The sequence below is a fragment of the Onychomys torridus genome, chromosome 3 (genome assembly GCF_903995425.1).
Source record: "Onychomys torridus chromosome 3, mOncTor1.1, whole genome shotgun sequence".
NCBI lineage: Eukaryota > Metazoa > Chordata > Mammalia > Rodentia > Cricetidae > Onychomys > Onychomys torridus.
The window spans coordinates 108259288-108271597 of NC_050445.1; the positions used below are offsets into that span (position 1 = coordinate 108259288).

The 12310-nt window shown below is 50.7% G+C and overlaps 1 protein-coding gene across 7 annotated transcripts in view; it reads left to right on the plus strand.

The window, feature by feature from the left end:
* Positions 1–12310, plus strand: part of Iqsec1 (IQ motif and Sec7 domain ArfGEF 1) — a 334707-nt gene that overhangs the window by 193410 nt on the left and 128987 nt on the right. For 2 of the 7 annotated variants that reach the window (XM_036182938.1, XM_036182941.1), the window contains exon 1: positions 2474–2890. The exons of the other annotated variants lie outside the window; for them this stretch is intronic. In XM_036182938.1, coding sequence (XP_036038831.1) covers positions 2868–2890 — 23 coding nt within the window. In that variant the 5' untranslated portion in view covers positions 2474–2867. Of the gene's footprint in view, positions 1–2473; positions 2891–12310 lie in introns of those variants that run through there. 7 annotated transcript variants of the gene reach the window in all.

Sequence of the window (12310 nt, forward strand, 5' to 3'; positions counted from 1 at the left end):
GTTCCTGTGCTTATAACCCTAGCCAGGAGCAGTCACAGCAAGGCTGACTGCCACCCCTCCCACCTCAGGCATCTGATCACAGTTGAAGTGGACAGGTACAGTCTGCTACACCACTTCCTAGCTGTGACTTTAAACCCTTTTGTCCCCTTGGGCTTCCCATCTCTGAAGTTGAACTAAGCAGTCTGACCCTCACTCAGTGATAGCATGCTCCTGCACTCCGTTGATTCTTTGAACTCAGAAACCTCTGGGGTCTCAAGTTAGAGACCAGCTGGAATGTCAGCCCTATAGTTTTTGGAGTCTCTTTTACCTGACCAGACCTGACTCAGTGCCAGGCAGAGAGCATCAGGTGTGGGAACAACTGCTGTGTGCTGTACTCAATGTGTGGTCAAAGCCTGAAAACCTTGGCAGCTGTTCCTGGGTGTGGGAGTCTTTATCACTCATTCTACTGTAAAATACAGTCCAAGCAAGGTGTGTGTGCCTCTCTGGAGGAAGGGCCAGAAAAGATACAGGTGTGCAATGGATGTCATGTATCCAAAGGGAGGCCAAGAGGAAGCCCAGGATGAGGACTTCAGAACAGAATGCACTCAGGGTAGCCATTTCTCCCTCGCTGCCTCAGTTTACTCATCTGTGACATGTGAGAGAGAAGCTCCTCTTTAAGAAGGTTGAAAGAGTGTTGCTGGAGCACAGGCACACTGGTGGGCTTGCCTTGCCTCACTGTTAGTGATCCCCCCCACCTTTCTAAGCAGCTGTGGTAAATTAAACCTGTTTCTGATATTTCTCAGGTATGAAAATAATAGGACCCCAAACAGAAGGACCCCCAATAATGATGTGGTGGTATTCTGATTTTGCTAAGCTATAATGAAACTCAATCAAGGAGAGAGATGGGGCCAGTTTGCCATGTGCTAAGCCCACACAAATATGAATTATTCCTATGACAGCATTCTTCTCAGGGGGGCAGGCCATGGGAAGACTGGACGCTTCTAGAGTCCCCTGGACTTGGGCTACCCAGCTGCTTCAGCAGTTAATGTGCTGCATCTAAGGACCCGCCACCAGAAGAACAAGGTCCTCTTCATCTGGCCTCTGTCCCTCTTTGTTGTGAAACTTGCAGTTGCTCACTGTCTCTGAGATCCATTTCCTCTGAAATAAAAGAACAGAACTCAAGAACGAAGCATCCCTCGTCCCCTAACTTCTGTGGGTCTGAGAGGCTGAGAGAATGGAAAGAAGAAATAGAATCAGGCTGGCAATTACCACCCCCAGCCTAAGGGTTACACTTTCACTTCCTCGGCCTTTCATGTGCCCCTCCCCTGGAGGCAGCTTTGCAAGTGAAGACAAAGGGCTGGCTATGCCACCTTCTATCTGTTAGTACTAAATGAATGAGGACTCACCCCCCTCCCACCTCCCCAGGGTCTGAAGTGGGCGTTACAATGCATTCCTTATACACATGCTCAGCTGGGTTTGAGATTCCTGACTGTCACTTGGTAAATAGGATACCTGCTCAAAAAAGCATGATACACGGAGGGCAGAGAAGGTGAGTGTGCAGGGAGAGAAGTGGGCATTTCTCATCTTCACCTCTTCTGAGCTATGTTGTTTGTGCCAGTGCCCCTCAAAACCACCCAGCTTCTTTCTGCCTCAGGGCCTTAGCACAATCTCTGCTCAGAAAGCTCCTGCCATGGCAGTCCACTAGGTGAGGGCTCCTGGGAGGCCTCCTTTCCCTGCCCCAGCTCAAGAAGACGACTCCCACCCACCATGCCTCTTTTCTGCTTGGTTGAACCCTGATCTGATTGGTAGGTGCAATTTCACATCCCAACTTTCATGTTTTCTCCTTTTCCCTCTTAGAATGTATCCTTGATGAAGACAGATGCTCTGCAGGCACACTGGGGGTACTGGCAGGAGGGAAGAGAGGAAGGAAGGGCACCACAGAACAGACTGGGCGCAGCCTGGGCCTCACTCTCCCCTTAGGTCATAACTGGCAGCGGTAATCCAAGCTGTGTCATCTGCTATTCAGATGACTGAATGTGGTTGGCCCTCCAAGACTGGTCACACAGCTGTCATGATCCCATTTTACGGTAGCACATCTGAGACTCCCAGGAGACACTCAGCTTGCTGAAGTCTCATGGCCCCTAACTCCAGGGCATATGATCTCCTGAGCGCTTAATTTAGTGATTCCTATGTTTCCATGCCAAGGACGGAAAAGCTGTCCTGGAAGAAGACAGAGCCATCATTACATTCTTTGGGCTGCGAATGCATTTTAGCAACTGATTTCCAGGTTTCTAGTGAGGGCCAGGAAGGAGTCACCTCGGTCTCTAGCGCCAGGGCTCTTGATTTTTGCAGCCGCACCGCAGGGCAGCTCTGTTTGATGCTGCAGTTGCCATGGCAACGAGCACTTTGGCGATTGGTCCAGCTCGGCCGCACTACGTTGCTCCTGGAAGGAGGGGGGCGCTCCTGCACTCCTGTCCCTCCTCCGGATGCTGCGAGAGCAAACCGGCACCGACACCCCCCTCCTCCAGCTCTCCCCTCCTCATCCCAGCGCCCTGCCACCCCGGATGTGCGGGAGGGAAAAATCCCAAGGAAGTCCCAGGTAGCAGCGAGGCAGACGCCCCCGCCCAACCTGGCGACCATGGTGACTCGACGTCTTCCCAGGCTTCTGGGCACAGTGTAAACCCTGCGTGGGAGGACCTGTTTGGAGCCCCCTGCCACATTACACCCAGCTTTTCTAGATGAACCTGCCAGTCCTGGGAAAGTGACTGCCCTTGGCTTTCATTCTCTTCCTTTTCACCTCGCTTGAGCATCCTGCTCCTCCTCTGAACCACCTTGAACCTCCTCAGCCCAGGCAGGAAAGAGAGAGAAGGAGATCAGACTTGGGCAGGATGGCTTGCCGAAGACGCTATTTGTGAGTATATGAGACAGGTTTATCCTATAGCTGAGGCAGAAAGGACCACAACTCGAGCATTGGAGTGAGGGGCTTGGTGGGGGTGGGTTGGCTGCTCTGCAGGTGGCTTCCAGGGGGAACAAGCTTGTCTCTAGTGTTTGTCCCCTGCGGCAGAGGCAGTGTTGATGGTGATGAAGAGAAAAATAATCTTAGTCAGCAAATCTTCCTTCAGCTGTGAAAATCCCTTCCTGAGACAGTCCCCTTCCTCCTAATCCATAGCCATATACAAGAGCCCCCAAACCTGTGACCATGGTCCAGGCTTTTGGCAGTGCCCCAAGCAGGCTTGTTTATGGAAAGCTTTGGTGCTCAACAAGCCTGTGGCCTGCGCCCAAGCCAGGTGGAAGGCCATCAGCAGGCTGAGACAGTGGCCAGGGATGGCATCCTCCATGGACAGGTGAAGGTAGCAGCAGTGTCCAGCTGTCGAGTGCAGGTGTAATGTGTGGGTACAGGGCACCGTCTGCTGGGGCTGATGCCAGCAGCAGAGGCGGTGAAAGTCGGGGTTTAGGGTGGTGACATCACGGGACTGGGTATTTATGGAAGCAAAGCAGTGCTTGGTAAAGCCTGGCTTCCCAGGGGGCAGTGGGATTCAAATGCCAGTTTCTTTCTAGGCTCTCTGGGAGCTCTTCAGGGTGTTGTTCTGAAAAGAACAACCTTTACCCCAATTGGGCACTCTAGGCTCTGGAGACTGAATGAGGTTTGGGTCTGTCTGGTCTCTGCCTGCCCTACTTATGCTACCTGCCCCATGCTTGGAAGCTGCTAGGAACAGTTTGGTGATCTTGGATCTTGTGAGGTTAGGGAGCAAGCCATGATGTATTTGTATTGGGATCAGCCACCTGTACTAGGATAGGGCTTGCAGCAATTTGTAGGAGGTCACCAGGGAGATTCAGACTCTCCTCAAATGGACCTTGAACTTGTAGAAGCCCCAAGCCCCATCAAGGGCCCTCCAAGTCCTCTTTAAGCTCTGCCTCCTCCCCTCCTACAAGGGGCGGCTCCCATGCTAATGAGCCTGATAGAAAGTAAACATTGCCTGCAGCTGCGTCAGCAGGCTCCGGCAGGAGGAGTGGGACCATGGCCTCTGGCTGTGGGCCTGCATTTTCAGTGGAAAAGCCTTTGAGTCTGTTTGTTGGTAGAAGCAAACCACACAGAGTCCTTGCTCTCTGTGGCAAGGCCAGAAATAGTAAAGCTTTCCCCAGCTTGGAACTTTGTCTCACATTTGGAGAAGGTACTTCCCAGGCAGCAACCTCCTTCCTACCTGTCACGCCTTTTCTGGCATAGGAGCCTCCAGTGTCAAAGAAACTGACAACTTGCAGAGGCCACTAAGCTGAGGGAAGATGTCATTAGCATGAAATGTGACAGTCCTCATGGAGAACAGCCTGGCTCAGGGCCTGTTTCCAAAGCTGGGGAATGCCATCTGAAAGGCTTAGCATAGGCAGGAATGAACACACACACACACACACACACACACACACACACACACACACACACACACATTTTTGAAATAGAGAAACTGAGACTGGAAAAATCACCCCTGGAAACGCGGCATATACTACCTTGGGCATGGGGCCTGGGTTTTGCATGGAAATGATTTTATCAAGAGCATGGCTTCCTCCCATAGAGCCCACTGTGCTTCCAAGGTTCATTCAACCTGTCCAGGGCCAGGGACTTGCATCTGAACACACAGCCTTAGGCAGCCCTGTTGGCAGCTCTTGTCTGGGGATCAGTGCTCCTTCCTCCCTTCCTTGAAGGTCTCTCCACTCTTCTTTAACTCTTAGGGCGAGCTGTAGGCTGTAGGCTGAGCTATCCCTACGTCTGCTTCCTCCTACGTTTTACTGGTATCAACCACCCTAAATAGATTGGCCAGGGAGTACTGGAGAAGAAGGGCTATGGCCTCTGCCCTTGCAGAGGGTTTAGAGTCCAACAGGCTTTGCTGATTTCCCTGCTAGGTACTCAGCAGCCTGTGTTTGCCCACCTTTATATTCCACTTGACCAGGGCAGGGCTCAGCCCAGCCCAGGTCAGTACCTCTCAGAACCTGCTGCTCCAGACTTGGTTCCCCAGGACAGCCGAAAGGAAGAGTGCTGATTGCTGTCAGCTCAGAGCAGTCTTGGCTGGTCTTGTGCTTTCTCACATCCTATAGCTTGGTCAGCTTTCCTTAACTGCTGCAAATATAGTATGATTGATTCTGTTTTACAGAGCAGGAAACTGAGGTGCAGAGAGGGAAGGAACTTGACTGGGGTCCTGCAGCTATTTGCTGCTGTGCCTTTAGCAGTTCTGCCCTCTCCCAGACCTGAGCAGCCATACATGCATTCCCATGTGTCACCTGATCAGGGTGTCCATTGGCCTAGAGGTACCCCACAAACAGGCACACTGTACACCCTTTTTCACCTCCCCACACATCCTCATTCTTTCTGACCCACTGTGGGTCACTCTGAAAGTTAAACTTACCACTGAAAGAGGTGGGTTCTCAGTCTGCTGTGGAGGTGACCTGGTGATGGGATAACAATGAAAACAATGCATATAGTAACTGAGTGGGGAAATCACAGGGCCTACAATCCTTGACCAGGAGCAGCTGACATTGGCCAGCTTAGTAGCACTGTGAGGAAGGTACCCCATACTGATCGACTACAACAGCACCTTCACCATCCTCAAGGCACTGGCTGCCTCTTTGCATGTCTGTGGTCCACTCATCTATCCAGTAACTGGCTCATTTGTTCACTGCCTGGAACTTCCTGGCTTCTCTTCCCTTCCTTTTTAGCTCTAACCAACCATGGAAGACTAAAAGCCTCAGACCTCCCACCCTGCCATTCTCTGACTTCCCTGCTGGGTCTCCATCTACCCTGACACTATGTCCAGCTTGTTGGGTGGTCAGACTGCCTCATAATAGAATATCTGCTATACCTGGCAGACTCCTGATGGTGTGTAAGCCTCAGGGACCTTCAGCACCCAGAACAGTGCCAGGTGCATCACATGCATGTAGGATCTGCGGTTAAGCCGGTGAGTCCTGGGTGGTGCCAGGCATTGCCCTAAGCAGGACTACAGACCAATGAACTGGGTACTGGCAGGCTCCTGGGGAGGCATATCAGCCCCAATATTGGGAGTGGTCTCCATGATCACCTGAACCCTGAGGACTGGAAAGGCATTTGCCACCTGAACAAAGAAGGCAACAGCCTCTGAATATGCAAATGTCATATCCTTTAGCTCACTTGACCATCTCCTGGACCCTAGGAGGTGGGCTTATTTTTTCCTACGTTGTCCAGACCCTGCAACTGAGTCCCAGAACAACTTGTCCCAGGCAACACTCTAGCAGGGATAAACCTGGGCATTCCACCCCAAAACTGAACTCTAACCTGTTATACTGAAGGTTTTGCTGAAATGGCAAACACTGGCTGAGCGTGTGGAAAAGGGAGAGATGAACTAGCGGCATGGGTAGGGAGGGCCCTGCAGGCCACTGCCAGCTCAGTGTGGACTGAGCGGAGACATGAAGGGTGGGGCTGAGGTTGCCTCCTGTGCTAGAGGAGAGTAGAAGGGCAGGAACCTGACTTATCCCTTGGCTACAGTGGGCAGTTAGGGGAAGCTGTAGGAGTCAGGAGCAGCTGGTCTTCAGGCTAGACTGAGAACAGTTGTGCATTCTTCCTTCAGTCAGCAGAGGCGCCCTGTGTTTCTCAGGATGAGGCACCCTGCTTATGGGGTCCTAGCTTACCTCATAGTACTAGCTTAACTTGATCTCAGAGGGCTTTGGGCTTATACCCTTGTTCAACCCCCATACCTCTGGTATGTTGAGTCTGTGGTTGGCCCATTCTATAGGAAAGTGACTTGCTCAGATTCATGGCCAGGAGTCTGACTGGCTCCAGACCCTACCCCCTCTTCACCAATCCTCATCTGTCTGTCCTTGGGTCCAGGGCTGGTAGGCAGCAGGTCTTTAGAAGGTGGGGTTCAAAGGAGAGGAAGGGTCCAAGTGGCCAGAAGGTGACAGGACACTGGTCAGGTGCCCTTAAGAAGTACCTGTGTGTCATGCCCTTACCATCACTTTTGATAAATCTTTGTCCAGATCAGTTCTATTTGGCATTAATAGAACTATAAGATTTTAAATGTTTGTTTGTTTATTATTGTGTATGTGGTGGGAAGGCACATACCATGGCACATAAGTGAAAGTCAGAGGACAACTTTGTAGAGTTGGTTCTTTCCTTCCACTTCTCTGTGGTGGAGCTGTCACCGAGTTGAGGCCAGTTTGAGAAGGATGTTGAGCCCTTGCCTGCATCAAACAGGATAGATGTCCAAATGTGTTTTGTGTGACTTGGCTATATGTTGAGTTTTCTAGGAATGTGACTGCTCTCGAAGTCAAGGGAAGATCGGACTGTGATATGTTGGGAGCTCTGCCAAGAGCTGTCACCACCTAGGCCATTATGTCCCCAAGGGCAGCAGCTTTCCTGAGAACGAGGTTTCCCCAGCAGGTACCTGTGGGATCAGCTGGCTAAGGGTAGCCAGTGCTTGGCAAATGACTGTTACCTCAACACCAGGTCTTTCCGAGTCTGCAGTGTCATGTGGGGCAGACTATGAGTTTGCTGTGGTGTAGGTGTGGACAAGCTTTATTGTGTCTGGGATTCCTTTCAAAATGGACATAGGCAATGTAATTTGGGGTAGAAAGAGGGGCATGGCATCAGGGGTCTTTGTTATTATGTTCAGTCTGGTTTCATAGCCTTGAATTCAGTCAACTGTAGATAGAAATTTAGTGAGGGATATGTGTGGCAGGGGGAATCATTTCCGGAAAGTTCCAACGAACAAAACTTGTATTTCCCTGGCCCTGTACCAAGCACTTCACTGAACACACATGAATTCGTCGGAAGATATGCAGGCACCCTGCTGTGGCCTCGGCTTCTCCGTGGGTCTTTCATCTCTGCAAACCAAGATCTTTAATGTTCCTTATCTCAAGTGTGTGGGCCTGTGATGGTCACATCTGCTTACTAGCTTGCTCTTTATATATGGACTTTCCACACCGTTGTTCTCCCATACAGTACAGTGTCACCACTGTTTTCACAGCATCTGCCCAGCATTTGACATGTTGCATTAGCTAGAGGTGGTTTAAAGTATTTGGAGGAACTGGTGGTGTATATCTGTAATCCCAGTACTCAAGATGCTGAGACAAGAGGATGAATAGTCCAGGACCAGGTATCTGAAGGGGTCTAGCAAACCAATCCTTATGGGTACTGAGGGACAACCATTCTTGATCTACAGTTTACCTGTATTCCCTCCTCCCTTCTGTCATTTCTTCTAGACCTTCTATCCTTCCTGACAGCCCATTTGTGGCTGCCACAGAAGCAGGCAGACTGTGCAAGGTCCTAAAAGCCCAGAATGGGGCCCAAGCTACAACCGACAAGTCACTCTGCTAGGGGCAGCCTGGCTCTGTAGTCTCTCTGGCCACCCTTTCCTTCCCTGCTCACCAAAGCCACTCCATGTGGCTCCTCTGTCTCCTGACACTTACTGTCTCCTCTCTTTGTGCTATAACATCTCCTGGGGGACACAGAGGTCTGAATAGGCAGCAGACAAGTAGGCAGGCTGGACATCTATAGGCAGAGTTTTCCATCTACACCACAGATCAGCTCTGGCCTGCCAGCTGCTCCCCAAATAACCACACAGAGACTTATTATTAATTATAAATGCTCGGCCAATAGCTTAGACTCATTTTTTAGCTAGCTTTTATAACTTAAATTAACCCATTTTTATTAATCTATGTGCTGCCCCAGATTCGTTTACCTCATGTACATACTTCCCATCTGCTGGCTCTGCTTCTCATGGCATCTCTTGAGACTCCTCAGACTCCACCCTTCTTCTTCCCAGCATCCCCCTAGCCTGGCTCTCCCACCCAATCTCTTCCTGCCCTGCTATAGGCCAGTCAACTCTTTATTAAACAGTGAGAGTAATACATAATTACAGTGTACAAAGATTGTTCCACAGCAGACATCTGTAGAGTGACTTCCGAGAGCCCCGTGCTCCATGGAGGCCTAGGCTGGAGCACCTTTCCCAGGCTCTGGGGTGAGGAACTTATTTCCAGGTGCTCCTGGAAGCCAGTGGAGGTCGTGCTTTGACGTGTGTGTGTGTGTGTGTGTGTGTGTGTGTGTGTGTGTGTGTGTGGTCTTAGTGATATGCCATCTACTGCATGTACACTCTACCCAAGGGATGAGCAAGACTGGGGAGCTGGTGCCACACAGAGTTCTGAGGTGTTACTGTTTGGAGAAATGACTATAGTGTTGGCAGGAATACTTGGTATTATTTTTTCATAACTGCAGTTGAGTCTAAAATTATCTCAGAATCACACATTTGATTTATCTGGTTTTTGTTTTGTTGTTGTTTGGAGAGGTTGGTGCTGGGAATGGGCTGTGTGTGATATACTACCAAGCTGCACCCACATCAGGTGGCTCTTAACTACCTGTAACTCCAGCTCTTTTCTGTCCTCCACAGGCACTTGTACCCACATGGCATACACTCACAAAGACACTGTGCTGGCTGGTTTTTATGTCAACTTGACACAAGCTAGGATGGTCATTTGGGAAGAAGAAGCCCCAGTTGAGAAAATGTCCCTTACCAGATTAGCCTGTGGGCAAGCCTGTGGCACATTTTCTTAATTGGTGATGATGTGGGAGGGCTCAGCACATTGGGGGTGATGCCACCCCTTGGCTGATGGTCCTGGGTTGAATAAGAAAGCAGGCTGAGTAATCCCTGAGGAGCAAGCCAGTATGCAGCATTCCTCCATGGCCTCTGCATCAGCTCCTGCCTCCAGGTTTGAGTTCTGCCCTGACTTCCTTTGACAATGGATTATAACAATGGAGTTGGTTTTGGTCATAGTGTTTATCAGTGATAGAAACCCTTACTAAGACAGACACATACATATACAAATGAGTAAAAATAAAATAAAATTTATCTTTTTTTTTTTTTTTTTTAACTGGGGCTCAGATTATGGTCTATTGGCTCCAACTCTGGTGACTGTGAGACAGGCTGGCCACCTCTTGGTGTCTGCCCTCTAAGGCCCCCTATAGTTACCACCCTTTGCTGCCCTCTTCTGTATCAGCTGAGATCCTTTCCAAGGCTCAAGCCCACCAGCAGTCCTGGGACCAGTCCCAGCCCTTAAAGGCAATAGTATAAGCCCCTCTGGAGGCTGGTAGGCCTGACTGTCAGCCAGCTACTGGAGCAGGGTCTGGCCCACTGTCCCTGGGCTCTTTCCAGAATCAGGGCCCAGACCAGCCTGAGGGTTCTTCTCAAGAAGGCCTCCCCTCTCCCCTGGGCCTGTAAGTCTGCTTGGCTGTCAGCCATGCCTGCTCTCCCTCTGCCCAGAGCCACATATGTTAGTGATGGTACAGTCCCCACGCTCTCCTCTGCCTGCTGCCGCCACAGCAGGCGGCGGGGACAGAGACAAACTGAACACTCCCGCAAATGCCATTTTGAAGACAAAAATGGAAACCAGTCGGCTAAAACGAAAAGGTTACGGGAAACAAGGCCTTTTGATGGTTTTGGCGTTCTACAAATTGACTATTCTGTGAATTGGCTTTCGGCAAATTGCCTTGTCACAAACTGAGGGAGAGGCGAAACAAAGCCTGTGAGCTGGATTTTTGGGCTGGGGTTGTCAAAGCGAGGTGAGCATGGGTGTGGATGCAGGACAGGCTCACTGGATGCCTGTAGCCATACCCCACCTCCCCATTTTGTCCCACGTCTTGGGATCTACTTAGGCTGGGGATACAAGTGCCTGTGTTTCTCACAGCCTGGCCTCAGAGGAGCAAGAGTCTGAAACCCAGCTGGGGTTGGGAGAGAGGGAGGATGAAGCATGTCTGGCTTCAGGATGTCTTGACCCAGCAGCTCCATTCCTTGGTACAGAGACATCTGTTTGGAGTGGCTCGCAAGGGACATGATGCGTTTTTAATTGTCATGATGCTTGCTGACATTCGAAGCCTGTCTCTTGGCGGCTACTGGATAATACGCAGCATTTCTTCCATTTGTTCTCCTGTGTCAGTAAGAGTAATGTCCCCAAGTGTCTTAGACCCCTCACTCTTGGTTGGACTTCAGTCCTTGACTGTCTCCAAAGCTGAAGAGTGATTAGGCCACCTTGGCAGAGCCCCAGAGCCAGGTGGGGTCCAGTATGTGGGAATAACTCGGGCTTCTTATAGCTCCAAGGAGGTGCCCTCAAAGACCTTATATCTGTTGCCTGTTGGCAGTGTGACTTCAGTGGATGTCTTAACTTTTCTGAACTCATTTCCTCTTCTGAGTTGCACCTTTGTGGAGTGGCTGTCAGGACCTGTAATTAGTGTCCTTGGCTTGCCATACCCTGATGTCTCCTTAGGTCCCTCCCCAGTGTGACATGCCTGAGGACATGGTGGGCCATAAGAAATATGGGTATCTACTGAGCTGAGGGAACAGACATATTAACCAGGAGTCTTTGGGTTGCATATGACCAATTCATAGTGTATTCAAATGGATGCCATTAGTGGCCAAAGACCTGGCTCTTATGTGGCTAAGCTGGGTTCAGCAGCATCCGAGCCATAGCAACTGTCTCCTGCTTGCTTGCCCATCACCTGGGTTGTGTTCCCATGAAGGTCCTCAGCAAACTTGGAGCCCACTGGCCAGCCCTGGGGCAAATTAGCTTCCCAAAAAAACCCCAACACACTGAGAGTCAGAAAGTGCTGTCAGCTGTCTCTGCCACCTGGCCATAGCCAGAACTGGATGCCTGGGCAGCCCCACTTGAACCACTGGAATAGAAATTGAGGGGAAGGTCACATGTGTGGAGACTTGCGAGTCAGGGAGGGTAAACCGAGGCTAGAGGCAAGTCAGTGGTTTTTTTCTAAGTGTTAGAAGGGAACTGGGCCAGAGGAGTTTGGGCACATTAGGACCAGCCTGCAGCCTGCCCCCTTGGCCCCACCCTGGGACCCTGTGTGGAGTCGGAGAGTTAGAGCTACAAGGCAGGAAAGCTCTAGACCCCATGTTGCCTCCAAGCTGCCCTAACTTCTCTGCTGGCTGGGGCCTACACACAAGAACCCTTTTCTTTCTGGTTCATCTCTTCCATTGGTATTTCTACAACCCTAAACCATGTCGAGGGTTGTGTGTTCTTCAAGAAAACTCATCATTTAGTCTAGACGGACCTCAGATCCTTCCTAGCATCTTGGGTCAGAAGCCATTCCCAGCTGCGTTGAGTTTCCCTGTAGAGAAGCAGTACAGAGGAGACGTGTCCCTGGAGTCTTAAAGAAGAAGACTTGAAGATTGAGGCCATAGGCAGCCTAGGGCCCTGTGGCTGGCATTAACATCCCCCATGACTGACCAGGCTGGAGAGCAAGAGTGATCTCAAGCTAACCCCTGGGGCATCTACAGAGAAGACTGGGGACTCAAAAGGGACAAGATACCCT